This window comes from Neopsephotus bourkii, unplaced genomic scaffold (assembly GCF_033783945.1).
Source record: "Neopsephotus bourkii isolate Nb327-2 ecotype Australia unplaced genomic scaffold, CSIRO-AGI_Nbou_v1 NB_838, whole genome shotgun sequence".
Taxonomy (NCBI): Eukaryota; Metazoa; Chordata; class Aves; order Psittaciformes; family Psittacidae; genus Neopsephotus; species Neopsephotus bourkii.
Window position 1 is genome coordinate 1,431,205 of NW_026901334.1, and position 13,970 is coordinate 1,445,174.

Consider the following 13,970-nt stretch of genomic DNA (forward strand, 5'->3'; position numbering starts at 1 on the left):
AAAATATACTGCTCCCAAGTTTAATGCTTGTCTACTGCAATACACTAAACAAGACGATTAAGAATAAAAGAATGCCTTCTAAAAAATGTAAAGGCAATAGAGAATGTGTTGTTCTGTTGCATTAGCTGAAAGTTAAGTCTACTTTTCTTGTAAACTTGTTGTAAAACCCAAGTATGCCAAGCTTCTTGTTGCAAAACGCTGGACAGTGAAATCTCTCCCAAATTATAACTAATGGCATCCTGAAATTCAGGATGCTAATGCTGTGTATATTCCTGGGTTAAAATTCAACATGTGCCCACCTATCCATGTGTAAGAAAATCAATCTGTGGTCCATTGTGTAATAAATAACTGTAAACTGGGTGGCATGGAGTTGGAACATGCCTTACATCACAGAAGTAACATGCTTAGAATTAGGAGGATGTGAACCACAGCCTTGTTTCTGAGGGCTTTACGGTCTGTGTGTGCATGAGAACTATGCCTGAAGTTTGTGTAGTACCCCAGGAGGCTCTGGGGATGATCTCAGACATATCAGAATTCCTCAGTTGAGTACTGGGGCATGTTTTGTCCTTCTGTGAGCAGTTAAATACTTTCACAGGGGTTCTGGTGCAAGCAGCAGTAACTTCTGAATCAAGTATTTGTGTATTTGAAAGTGCCTTAGTGTTATGATGAGAGCCAAATGACGGGACAGTTAGCTACATAGGATCACCTGCCCCAAAATAGTGTATGCAACAGTGAGGATTTAATAGCTTTAAGAGAAAATGTTTCACTTTTGAAAGCTTCCAATACCTACAGAGTTGATTTAAGAGTAATTCTTGTTGCGAAGCAGTTTGCATTTCTTGCATTGATCACTTGTAAGAGATGTGCATGAACACACCCTGATGCTGTTGTGCTCATTTGCTTCTGTCCTTCTTCTTGCCATATAAATGGCACCAACTTCTGGCTTGCTGAAATAACCAAAAATCATGTGTTTTGTTTTTCTTAAATGATCTTTCATGTTTTAACAGGAAAAGTAGAGGTATCAAACAAAAGCAGATCATTCCTAAGGTAAAGTTACTCCATAAAGGTAGAATTCTCTTGGGTTTTGGTTTGGTCATTGAGCTTGGGATTTTTTTTCTCATTGTGAGCATGCATTTTGATTGACAGAATTCACTCCAGAACATACTGTTTCATAGCGTAGGAAAGTTGTATCATTTATCCCCCAAAGCTTCCTTTTTGGCAATCTGAAGGATGGGTAAATGTTCACCTTCATAAGAATTGCTGAACAGGGAAAAAGTGTGACTTGGCATCTGTTTGCTGGACTAGAGGTGCCATAAGTACATGAAGGTATTTCTCATGAACTCATGGAAGGCAAGCAAAGCGAGGATGTAATTCATTGTAAATCCCACCTTACACTCTTGGGATAGGGCAGTGGGAAGAAGATGCTTTGGTCCAAAATAAAAGTGCAACATGACATTGAATGTGGAGCTCTAGGTGGTTGGCTTCCTTCTTACTCATTTTGATGCAGACAGAAATATTTCCCCTTCAGTTAAGAGATTTGCACTTTGCTGATTATGAAAACTTTCTTCTAGAACTTGCTGGATTCCAAGTCTCTGAAGCTCATAGTAAGCATGACTCTGCATGATCGAACTACAAAATCCCTCTTGCACTTACACAAAAAGAAGAAACCCCCTAGCATAAGTGCACAGTTCCAGGTAGGTGACTAGGATTTTGTATGGCTGTCAGACCTGAAACAGCCTTGTTTCTGAGGAAGAAGCTGGACTGCTGTTGAATGCTGATATCGAGAAGAAAACTGTTTCTGCATATTTCATTTCAGACTTCGCTTAGTAAGTTATTGGAGACACTGGGTAAAGCTGAGCCATTCTTCATCCGCTGCATCCGTTCCAACGCTGAGAAGGTAAGAGCTGAGCTGACTGCTGAGGACCCAAGTCTTCTAGGCCTGTAATAGATCTCTTTTGACTCTGTATGAAGGTGAAAGGTAACTAGGGTGTGAAAGCACAATGTGCTCTCTGTAGTGGACAGAAATAGGACTCTTCAGGCATTTACTAGCTGTTGTCTGCTGATCTTTTTCAGAAAGAGATGCTTTTTGATGAAAGCTTGGTGCTTCAACAGTTAAGATACACTGGCATGCTAGAAACTGTGCGAATCAGAAGATCTGGCTACAGTGCCAAATACACATTCCAGGTATGTGAGGAACTGGAAGCGGATTATGCTATCAGAAATACCTGGTTTGGGGAAAAAAAACCAAACTATTGCCTCAGGGTCTTTTGTGGCTCTTCCTATGAAGCTCATGACAACTTGGGATGAACTGTGTAAAAACTACAGTGAGTTTTTAGAGCCTGCATGGTAACAAGTTGTAGTCTCATCTCCTGTGTGAGTCATGTACCAGTAAGTTGCTCTCTTTGTTGAATGAAAGAAAGCACTCTGCTGTTATAAGCAATTACAGTCAACCAGTGCTGCACATTACTGTCTCCATATGTTGAATTAGTTTTCTGTAAATTAACTTCATAGATCACATATGGGTGATCTTTAACTGGAGGCTGAGTGAAGCCTATGATTTACAGGGGAGGAAAAAGCTCAATTTGGAGTGAGAAATAAATACTTTCAAACCCGGAGAGCTTAGATGTCATCTAGATTTCTAAAATAAAGCTAAAACTTATGCGTTGCCTTCTAACGTTGATCTCTTCCTGTCTCTGCTTTTCACAGGAATTCATAGACCAGTTTCAGGTGTTACTGCCCAAAAATGCCAAAGCCTCTAAGGAAGACATTGGTGTTTATTTGAATAAACTAAAACTGGATGAAAACTACTATCAAATAGGGAAGACCAAGGTCTGTGAAAATTCCTGTAAGCCAGTAAAGTTTAGTGCAGTTCATTTATGGGTGTTGCTCTTTGCATTTTACATTTAAATTAGGTTTTTTTAACTCTTGCAAATTACGTCTTGCAGACATTAGGAGTTGCCTCCTTGGTTTTGATGCCAGCCTGTCATCTTGCAATACAGTGCAATTCTCTATTATATGGGTATTACTTTAGGGAAATTGCTGCTATTGGCATTTAATTTAGAAGGGTTCTGTGATTTGAAGGCTGCAAGTACAGGTGTATGTTTAAGAATCTAAACACTGAGATTTGGTAAAACAAAAGGACTTTTGAGGTGTGCTGTCAGCTGATAAAACTTAGTTCAGTAGCATTCTCGTTAGCCATTATTTAGCGTGCAGAGTAACTTCCAGTGGGGGCTGCAAGGCTCTTGTTAACTGTTTATTGGTGAACTTCAACTGAGCAGGTTTTCATGAAAGAGGCTGAACGGCAGAGACTACAGGATACACTACACAAGGAAGTGATCAGGAAAATCATCCTCCTTCAGAGCTGGCTCAGGATGGTTTTAGAAAGGAGACGCTTTCTCCGAACACGGCAGGCAGCCATTGTTTTACAGGTATCTGAGAACCGTGCATCACCTTTGCCTAAGAAACCAGCCAACACACTCGGGTAACAGTCACCCTTTGAGTACCTCTCTCTTACTTTAGAAATCTCTTTCCTTAGGCTTGCTGGCGTTCCCGATGTGTTAGGATGGCATTGCAGAGGAATAATGCTGCCATTTATATTCAGTCAGTGTGGCGAAGGTACAGGGAGCGAAAATGCTACCTTCAGCAGAAGAGGAGGATTTGTCTCCTCCAAGCCATGGTCAGAGGGCATCTACAACGTAAGAGGTAAAGGAAGAGAAGCAATCTGATATGAAAACATGCCTTTTAACTGCTGTGCTACTTGGCTTCACCTGCCAAGCTCAGTTTCTGTGTGATACATTGACTTAGTAAACAAATAGAGTTATTACCCTGTGATGCTGCAGTCAGTATCAAATGGCTGGTACTGTGTGGAAGCTGGTTCAGTGCTTCATACTCAGGTGTGATTCAGCTGAGCTGCACTGATGCATGCGAGTCCTAACAAGCAGACCTCTATGCAACCCTACTGGGACTGTAAGTGCGTTTGTACTTTGTGTCCTGTATTGCTGGTGAGGCTGCATTTAAACAGTTGGGTACTTTTTTAGACACCTGGGCATTAACATATTTGTGTTTTCATCTTGCGAATTCTTAACAGATTTCAGAAAATGGCTCTAGAAAAGCAGAAAGCTGAAGAAAAGCAGAGAGAAATACAGGAAGGTCAAGACAGTGATCTGAGCAAGGATGCACACAGTGAGCCAGAAACAGATGAGTTGCCTGAGACACACAAGTCAGAGCTGGATCAAGCTGTTGGGGATGGAGATAAAACTCCAAATGAGCAATCCAAAACCTCATCTGAAAAAGCCACATTGCCCCAGAAGAACATGACAGAGGCCTCTGAGAAAGTAACAAACAGCCGGGAGAAACGGGAATCTCGCCGGCAGAGGGGGCTGGAACATAACGAGTTACAGAATAAGCATGTCCTGCTTTCCCTGGAAGGACCATCTGCATTGTGCCACGAGGAACAGACCTCTTCTGAAGAGGCCCTGGGAACTGTTCCGATGCAAGAGAAATCCACAGCAGAAGATCCTGTTCTTCAAGGAAGCAGGGAGGCAGAGAGAAGTCCAATTGAAGAAAAAGTTACTTCAGACATGGCACTGTCAAGTGGGCTAAAAGAAAGTAGTTCTATCCCTGAGCAACCACCTGTATCAGAAGTAGATAACACAGTTGATAGAATGAAAACACAAGGGAATCAAAATAACCAGATAAAAGGTAGCCAAAGCTTTAACTGCCCTGAAAGACCGACAAATCTTGCACTGAATCTTCATTACACCCTATCTGCTACTGGGAGCTTTCAAATTCCATCTGAGTGCTGGGCAGATAAAAACAAACGTCTTGTTCAGAAGGCAGCCAAAGATCTGGATAGTCCTACTTCTTCCCCAATCCAGAGATACGTGGATGACCCAGGGAAGCTAAAGTACAAGAGAGAGAAGTGGAAAGGAAAGAGACAGTCAGATGCTGGCCATAATGATATGCTGAGTCAGTCTTTGGATGAAAGAACGCGTGTGGATAAGTCTCCTCAGGATCAGTTAGAGTAAGGACAGCTTCCTCGTTATTTGACTTTGTCAGAAAACAGAGATCTTTAATGTTAGAAGATAGATGGAGGGCTCCTGAGAGCCTGTTCTGGCTATGTGGTGAGAGAAAATACAGCTTTGAACAACTGCCATTTCTCTTGGCTCCCAGTCATCAGTCTTGCAGTTGAATTTGTATGGGTAGAATGTTTTCAGAAGCTAATGAAAGATGCAAAGCCTGTCTTGCTGAATTCAAATGGAGAGTTGGGGCTTTAAAGTAGTGTCTGGAGTTTGTTTCCATATGCGTTTTGTTCACTGAAAACAAAGTTTTAGTGACCTGCAGTTTGCAAGCATCATACCTCCGATGTGGCAGGAAATCTGACATACCCGTTACTTGCTTTATTTCTCCAGTACATTTGGCATTTAAAACTGAGTTGAAGAGTTGATCGGGATTATCTCTTAGATGTAACATTGAGATGTGGGGTATTTAAAGGTGATAAATATGAAGAGGCTACAGATTTCTATAGAACATGTATTCTAAAACAGAATTTTTCTACCATTGCAGAAAGAAGGGGAATTCATCTTCATTAAGTGATCTTTCAATACTGGCCCAGTGTGTTGTCATGAGTCAGGTACTGATGCTATTGTGCATATTTATACTTAATTATTCTTGTTTACAGGTATTAAAGGTTTGTGAATACCTGGCTCTGGTGATGCCTGTGTTCCTGTCAAGTCATAGTTCTTTGACTTGACATCCACAGAAGAATAATACATTAGCAAATACTATACAACAATTTGAAAACATAATTTGTAGTAACCTTGATCAAAGTGTTATATATACTTGGCTCTTACATTACTAAGCAAATATCCATTGGATAAAGGGTTTTGTCTAGATGAAGCAAGCTTTTTTCCACTGATCTATTTCTTAAAACCATTTAAAGAATCTCTTTCAATCAGTATGTAGTTTTTTGACTCTTTCTCTCTACTGTAGCAATCACCAGATGCAGTAGAAGAAGAAAAAGGCAACAAGAAATATCCTGTGCAAAAGAGGCCCGGTGACCTCTTGCCTACCTTGGACACAGCCAGTTCCACGCAGCCAGCAAGTCATCAAGTAGATGCCAAGTATGTATTCTGTGTGTGAGCGACCTGCCTTTAGGAAACTGAAAAGAGGAGATTTCTCCTCTGGTGGGTGCTTGTCTTTTGAACTGTTTTTTGTTAACCTTAGAACCACCATCCAGCTCAGATCAAAGGTTTGTTAGTGTGCTGTCATCCAGGTTGAGAAATCAGAAACCCAGGAGAGAAGCTGAAGAACTCAGCAAGCATGTAATGCTGTTTCCCTGGCCTGCTCCTGTGTCTGGCATTCTGCAGCTTGGGAGCTTTGTGTGCCAGAAATGATGTCTTGGATGTGTGCTTTGTTGTCTTGTTGTATGTTGAAGATAGTGCTCTAATCTGGTAGATATCAGAATATCCATGTGTTCTTTCAGGCTGTCTTTCCTTTTTATTTGTGCTGCTGTTTTCTCTAGGTTGGACCTTAGAGTAATAACCACAATAAAGGTTAATCCTGTTATGGGTTGCTGTTAAAAGAACCTTTTCTTGTAGCAGAGCCAGCTTCCATTACTAATGTGACAAACTCACATCTGCTTTTGTGTACAGGTCTGCTTTTAAAAGTCCTTTGCGTAGGCTTTTGGGCAAAAAGCCAGACAAGAAAGTTCCAAAGGAGAGTCCTGATGTGATTGATGAAGAAGGCCTCTCCCTTGTGTCTTGTGTCCTCTTTGCAGAAACAGGAGGGACACAGAAAGCTTCAGAAGGTGAGTTTGTGTGACTTAATCCTCAGCTTGCTAGTACAAACTTTCCTGTGATGTTTTGCATGGCTACTGAGGAAGCAAATACTGCAGAATTCAACCATCCTGCTTTCATGTACAACCTAATGTCTTCCCCAGCTTCTTCAGGACAGCCCAGCCGCCCCCAGGCAGGGGAGCGCCATTTGAAAGAGAGCAGTAAGACAAGGAAGAACCGTACTATAAAGATCAGCAAGATCTCCAGTGTATCTCAGAACTGGCGAGCTTCCATGGTCCGTGAGATTGCAAACGCAAATGAACTGAAACATCTTGATGAGTTCCTCCTAAATAAGGTAAAAATACAAGTCTCTGTTCTCTGTTTGCGTGGAATTCTAGTCTACTTTTCTAGGTGCAAGTTTGTTATGGTTTAAAGCAAAGGGGAATTGATTTGATTGATCTGATAGCTTGACTGAAGTAGGTCTGTATTAAGGCCCTTCCTATTCCTTCAGGTCCTTAATATTACATTAAGTACTCATGGCATTCATGTTACTTCTTAGTTTGGAAACAAGTGGGCAGCAAAACTTGACTTAAAAAAGGCACAAGCTGTAAGGAAATGGAGCTCTCTAGAGCCTAGACACCTGACTCTCCTATTTTGTACCATCTTACAGTGCATTAAGAAATGTTGTTGTAAATAACAGGGCTAGCCATACATGACTAAGCCCAGCAACTGAAGCTTAACACTGGTTGGATGTTCCTGTTTGAAGAAATTTGATGCAGGTTTATTTGCCTTCCAGATCAATGACTTGCGCTCCCAGAAGTCTGGTGTTGAATGCTTGTTTTTTGAAGCCACAGAGAAGTTTCGAGGAAACATCAAGACCATGTATTCTGCTCCTGTAAGTAGTAAGCCCCAGTAAAGTGAAAAGCTGGTAGGAAATAAATGAGTTGTGTGCAGTTGAAATGCTTGACCTACAGCTCTGTAACAAAGCAATTTGGCAATTCTTGGCCTAGAATTCAAAGCAGAGTGTGACTTGAACGTTTCACAGTTCTGTAATCTCTAGACTGTTTTGTTTCCCTTTTTGCATTCACTCAGCTGTAACTTATTTTTAGAGAAGGATGGATTTTACTGTCTTCAGCCTCTTAATATTGCTGTCTTTAAACACCAAGGAGAGGTGCCAACAGCTTTTCCAGTATTCTTCCAACACTGCCTTGTCTCAGCCAAATGCCTTTCTGCAGTGTAGTAGGGAAGTGTGCTGACTCGTTTCTGTCATGGGCTGTTATCTTTTCATTGTGAGCTTAGACACATAAATTATGAAACTTCCTCAGTGGTATCCAAAAAGAAGACTGTCTTCTGAATAACATTGTTTTCCTTCTCTAGAATGGACAAATCCATGTTGGCTACAGAGATCTAATGGAGAATTACCAGCTTCTAGTTACAAATCTGGCCAAAAAAAGGGAAGAGAAAGAAGTCAAGCTAGTTTTGAATCTTTTCCAGTCGCTTCTGGATGAATTCATCAGAGGATATAACAAAAAAGAAGAACCTGAGCAGCCCAAGGTATAAAACTTACTCTGTTACTGGCTTATGGGATGAGTAAACAATGTTACTCCCTAGGATAAGGAACATGTATGACCTCAGAAACCTTTTCCACAGCATTCTTCATTAATTGGGAAACACCTTCCACACTCTAATCATGTGTATAACACATTCTGAATGCTGATGCACCTCTTGGAATTGTTCATTTGATTTAGTCTTAATATTTCCTGACTCTTGAAGTGTTTGTGCATTTTCTTTGAGAAGTTAGGAGTTCTCTGAAGGTTTTAGGGATGGAACTGCTTTGCCATCATGTAGTGAGCTCAGGGGATTTTTAGGAAGCTGACACTGGGCTCAGACAACCCTCATACCAAGCTGCAGTATATAAGTATATACTCATATACGTATATCTGCGTATAATGTCTCAAATATCTGGAGGTGAAGTAGTGTCTGGGAAACTGAACAGGAAAAGGTAGGAATGGAATGTATGAATTTCAGAGGCTAATGCCAGCTCTGTGTTTCACTGCAGCAAACCAAGGCGCAGAAGAAGAAACGAAAACAAGATCGTGCAGTGAGTACTTCCTTTCTGTACTAATCTAAGGCCTCAGCTGCACTCAGAACAGAAAAAAACACTCTTGGAAGAGTTTGATGTTGTACTGAAGTTCTCTTTATTTTGCATGCTAAATTACTTACCTCTTTTTATAAAGATGTGGCATAATGCAAAACTGGTTTCCATAAATCAAGAGATCTTGCTTAAGCAATAACAGGTGCTACTCAAGCATTTCCTTCCTTGTCTATAGCATCTCTTTGAACCTACTGGCTTTCTCAGTCTCTGAACTGTTTAAAGGAAAACACTACTAAATCTTAATAATGAACGATAGCTGATACTATGGTATTGCACTGATGAAGATATTATACTTAACAAAGGCAGGAAATCAATCACAAAATAATCCAGTAAACCCAACTGCCATAAGATGGAGCGAAACGTAGATTAAGTCAAAGCCATCAGCTGTAATTGTAAAATAATAGTGGAAAATATAAGGTAGAATAGATTAAAATTATTAAGAATAATAATTTAAAAAGGCAAAGAAGTCCATGAGTTCCTTCTCATCTCCCACCAGATTGTGGAACACTGTGGCCACGTATTCACAAACTACCAAGTGAACATACGGCAGTCGTGTGAGCACTGCTCATCCTACATCTGGCCCATGGAAAAGGCCTGCCTCTGCAGTGGTAAGTTAAAACCTCTCATTTGTGCCACTTAGTTGCCAGTATGTGCAGATTGTTTGTAACTGCCTGGTGTAGATGAGTGAGCAGTAGATGCAGTCTATACAGTAAGTAAGACAAAATACTCTAATGTGATTTGGAAGGCTTGTAACAATTGCTTCTTCCTCTAGCTTGCAAGTTGACCTGTCACAAGAAATGCATGTCCAAAATCCAGAGCAGCTGTACATCCTGTGGAAAAAAGGTAAGAACTGTAGATCTGGGATGTGGAACTGTGATACCATAAGTGATACACGCAAAATGCTGCCTTTTTTAACTCAGCAAATGAACAGTGAATGTCCAGGCACTGACTAAAAGTTGCTTCAACAGTTCCCTTCTCTGTCTGCACGTAGAGGCAGGCCCTGCAGCCACAGAAACAGAACACTCTTCTAAAGGTGATACTTGAGCTAATTTGGGAACTTCTGCTTAGAATGTGTGTGCTGTGTTGGACAAAACTGTTAAAGAAATCCTGTGTGTATTACAGTGCTGCTTCATTACTGCAGCTCAGGAAATCTGCCTTGTGATCAAAGGCTTGTAGCCAGCTAGGATAAAACACTCGGCTTTTGTTTTTGAAGCATAAGCTAATTATAGCATGAAGCAATGGAATTTTCTAGCTTGGGAACAGGTATTCACAGTGCTTGACCTGTATCAATTCCAGAATGAACAGGACACAGAACCACGACATTTTGGAGTGTGTGTGAGTTCCCTGACCAGTGAGAGAAATTCAGTCCCCATTGTCATGGAGAAGTTGCTGGAGTACGTGGAGATGCACGGCCTCTACACAGAAGGCATTTACAGGAAATCAGGATCAGCAAATCGAATGAAGGAGCTGAAACAGTTGCTGCAAGCAGGTCAGGCAATGTTGTCTGCCCTTTTGACTTCCTTGCAGTTTTCCCTGCCATTTGGATGGAAAAAGCTGCTTAATACATATAAATCACTGTCAGCAGACCGATTTTTCTGCTTCCAAATTGCCACTTGGGTTCTTTGACCAGGAGATATGACTATTTTTAATCGTACTACTTTGGGGTTCCCATTCTATACATCAGAGGAATGAACTGCTCTAAATAAAACCTGTTCTTTTCAGATCCAAACTCAGTGAAACTGGAGAATTACCCTATTCACACTATCACGGGTGTCCTTAAGCAATGGCTCCGGGAGTTACCAGATCCCCTGATGACGTCTGCCCAGTACAATGACTTTCTTAGAGCCGTAGGTAGGTCTTAGAACTGTTCAAAGCAGTGTTTTGTCTTTATCATGCCCTTGGGAAATAAACTTTTAAAGTGCTTGTGCTGGTGAAAGAGCTTCCTTACAGTGTACTTGCAGCAATGAATTTAGACATCTTACTTAGAACACTCTTCAGGGAATTTCTCCTCATTGAAGCATTCTGAATAGCGTTGAAGGTGTTGATGTGTCACTTGACGATTGCCCGCCACAGCAGCTCTGAAAAAGGAAAATTGCAGTGCCATGAGGGTTACTTTGATATCCAGTTATAACAATGACATGGCAGTGTGACCTCTAAGAACTTAATCTCTTGTTTGAGACAATGTCAGTAAGTGCCTCTCACTGGCGTTGCACAGCAATTACCATCTTGTGCTTTCTCCCTTTGTGCAGAACTACCAGAAAAGCAGGAGCAACTCAGTGCCATTTACAGTGTCCTTGAACAGCTTCCACAAGCAAATCATAATACCTTGGAGCGACTCATCTTCCATCTGGTCAAGTAATGAATTTAATCACTTCATTTGGAGAGAAACTCCATGAGATGTTTTTGAGTCCCTCTTGGAAGCTTCCTAGAATCTTAAACCCCAAAGTGTCAGTGTAGCAGTTGTGCTGCTGGTCTAGAACTGAAAGAATTGTTGTTGTGCTTACTTCTACCATCTGGTGTATTTATATCAGATTAAGAACAGCTTTGAAGACAAGGTAGATCTGAAAGCCTAGGTGAGTCTTTCCTGAACACCAGGATTTATACAGATTTATACAATGAACCAAGGATGTCAGTGTACTTGCTAGGGACTGCGTAAGGATTATAGCTTGCACAGACACTAGTTTTAGGAGCAGGGATAAGTGGTACTGGTAAAGGGACTGCTTTTATCCAAGGAACTTGAGAATTTTCCAGGTGGTCTTCTGAACAGAGAGACAAGTTATTTTTAAGGAGGAGGCATTAAATCACCAGAGTCGCTTTAAGAGGTTACCAGATTAGCTTAGCCTGGATGGCTCCTGTTCCTTTCTCAGATCTATGAGACTTTGAATACCAAGATGTGAATTAATGTTAAAACTTCTTTGGACTGCTCTGTGTACTTAGTACCCCACAGATTTCCATACATGTTGTTCGGGAACTCTGGCAAAGTTTGATCAGTTTGCTTCTATCCTAGCAAGGTTTGCTTAAAATCTGTTTTGGTTTTCTCCTGAACATTGACTTTCAGAGTGGCTTTGATAGAAGATGTCAACCGGATGTCACCTAATGCCTTGGCCATCGTTTTTGCTCCATGCCTTTTGCGTTGTCCAGATACTTCTGACCCTTTAACCAGCATGAAAGACGTTTCAAAAACAACCATGTAAGTTTTAGCAGCCTGCTGCAAAGTAGTACTTTGAAATATGATGGAAGGCCATTTGTATTTGTTACAAGCTTATTCATATCAATCTGAGAAACTCTGGGTTAAGACTTGCTAAATTCTGGCTCTGATAGTGCTGTCCATTTGCACACCCTTCTCCAAGTCTTTCCACCTGTCTCATGTTTACAAAGGATAAAGTAGGATGACTTGTGTCTTAAATAGCAGGTTTGTATTTTACATCAAGGTAATCTTTTGTGGGGATTGTATACTAATCATACATATTTTCTGAGACACAAGCCATAATAAACAGTAGGATATAGAATTAAACTGCCTCCTGCATATTTGGAACCCCCTGATTATTTCTTCTGTGTTGTTCCTCGAATTGAAGAAGGTTCAGTCCTTTGGCCTCTTTGATCTCCTCTCACCCTCTGGCTCTCTGAATGCTCCTCGCCATCCTCACTGCATGGCTGGCCTTGTGTCTGCCTCCAGTGAAAACAAAGTTTGAAAAACTGCAGCTTCTTGTAACTTCTTCCTGACCCTTGGGGCCACAGAGGTGGAAAAGGGCAGTTGCAGGGTCATTCTGTATCTGCCACTCTGTGGCAGCACAGGGAAGATGGGCAGAAGAAGCAGTTAGCAGGCATGGTAATATCTGTTCACTTACCACTGTAGTGTACAGTCAGCACGAGAGGCTCTTGTTATCCCAGGAAGACCATGTGCCAGTGTCTTCAACAGTCTGTCCTGTTTTGCTTTATGTGTTGGTCTCTTCAACCTGTTCCCATGCCACTGGGACACTTTGACTGCATGTCATCCGTGTGCATGTGTGGCAAACATCCCCAAGCCTGGAGAGGTATCTCATCCCACTGTCATTGTCTCCAGAGCCTTTAGAGAAAGAGGCAGCTCAGTAAGGTCTTGCCCTTTTCTCCAGGTGTGTAGAGATGCTCATAAAGGAACAGATAAGGAAGTACAAGATAAAAATGGAGGAAATCAATCAGCTAGAAGCGGCCGAGAGCATTGCTTTTCGACGTCTCTCCTTGCTTCGGCAGAACATGGTAAGTGTTAAAACAAACCACCAAGCCACACCATCCAGCAGAAAGCATCTCGCCAGTTTCTTAGGAAGGGATATGTTAGTTGTTCTGTCCATCCCATTCACTAAGTCAAAGATCAGTTGCAAGAAAATAATGGATTTGGACTTACCCAAAGCCATAGATAGGAGCTAAATATACAGCTTCATTGTAGTCTGCTTGGTGAATGAAGGGTGCAGGGGTGGGGAGTCACTCTTGTGGTCAAAATGACTCAGTAGAACTAAGATTGCTGAGCCTTTTACATGGCAAAGGAGATCCTTCACTCCAGAGGTGGATAGTGGACAAAAATATGGTGTGTTTTAATAGGGCAGATATGTGTGTTCTTTTGGTTTTGTTGTATTGATTTAAACTAAACCAAACTCTGATCAGAAGCCTCATATAGTGAATTTGGTCTTGATCTCTCCCTAGTTGTGGCCTGTAAAACTTGGGTTTTCTTCCCCTTATGAGGGGATGCTGGTATGTACACTGCCTGTGTTAAGAATGCATGTGTTGGGGTGTTTTTTTCCATATGGTACTACTGCATGACTAAAATACTTACTACATATATTGCCACTTGGTTTTAAATACTCTTGAACAATCAAGACTGCATGTATTGGTGCCACTTTCTTCCCAGCCTGCATGCAGGGCTGCTGACCTGTTCTGTCATAGACATTCTGAATGTAACATGTATTCAATATTACTTGTAAGTGACTACTAAAACTAATCTGAGGCTGGCAAATCAAATTGCTATGCTTAAAGAGAACAAACCCCCAGGAGTCACGTGAACAGGAAAA

The 13,970-nt window shown here is 41.3% G+C and overlaps 1 protein-coding gene across 7 annotated transcripts in view; it reads left to right on the forward strand.

The window, feature by feature from the left end:
* The window catches only part of MYO9B (myosin IXB), a 42,085-nt gene that overhangs the window by 26,379 nt on the left and 1,736 nt on the right, over positions 1-13,970 (forward strand). For 6 of the 7 annotated variants that reach the window (XM_061355889.1, XM_061355887.1, XM_061355894.1 and 3 more), the window contains 23 exons: positions 1,005-1,044; positions 1,569-1,691; positions 1,814-1,894; positions 2,071-2,181; positions 2,704-2,826; positions 3,276-3,425; positions 3,533-3,699; positions 4,085-5,020; positions 5,563-5,629; positions 5,989-6,119; positions 6,651-6,805; positions 6,938-7,128; positions 7,570-7,668; positions 8,151-8,327; positions 8,833-8,874; positions 9,425-9,536; positions 9,701-9,771; positions 10,225-10,417; positions 10,651-10,779; positions 11,178-11,283; positions 11,987-12,118; positions 13,041-13,164; positions 13,606-13,653. In XM_061355889.1, coding sequence (XP_061211873.1) covers positions 1,005-1,044; positions 1,569-1,691; positions 1,814-1,894; positions 2,071-2,181; positions 2,704-2,826; positions 3,276-3,425; positions 3,533-3,699; positions 4,085-5,020; positions 5,563-5,629; positions 5,989-6,119; positions 6,651-6,805; positions 6,938-7,128; positions 7,570-7,668; positions 8,151-8,327; positions 8,833-8,874; positions 9,425-9,536; positions 9,701-9,771; positions 10,225-10,417; positions 10,651-10,779; positions 11,178-11,283; positions 11,987-12,118; positions 13,041-13,164; positions 13,606-13,653 — 3,508 coding nt within the window. The remainder of the gene's footprint in view (positions 1-1,004; positions 1,045-1,568; positions 1,692-1,813; positions 1,895-2,070; positions 2,182-2,703; positions 2,827-3,275; positions 3,426-3,532; positions 3,700-4,084; positions 5,021-5,562; positions 5,630-5,988; positions 6,120-6,650; positions 6,806-6,937; positions 7,129-7,569; positions 7,669-8,150; positions 8,328-8,832; positions 8,875-9,424; positions 9,537-9,700; positions 9,772-10,224; positions 10,418-10,650; positions 10,780-11,177; positions 11,284-11,986; positions 12,119-13,040; positions 13,165-13,605; positions 13,654-13,970) is intronic. The other variant, XM_061355890.1, reaches the window with a different exon arrangement.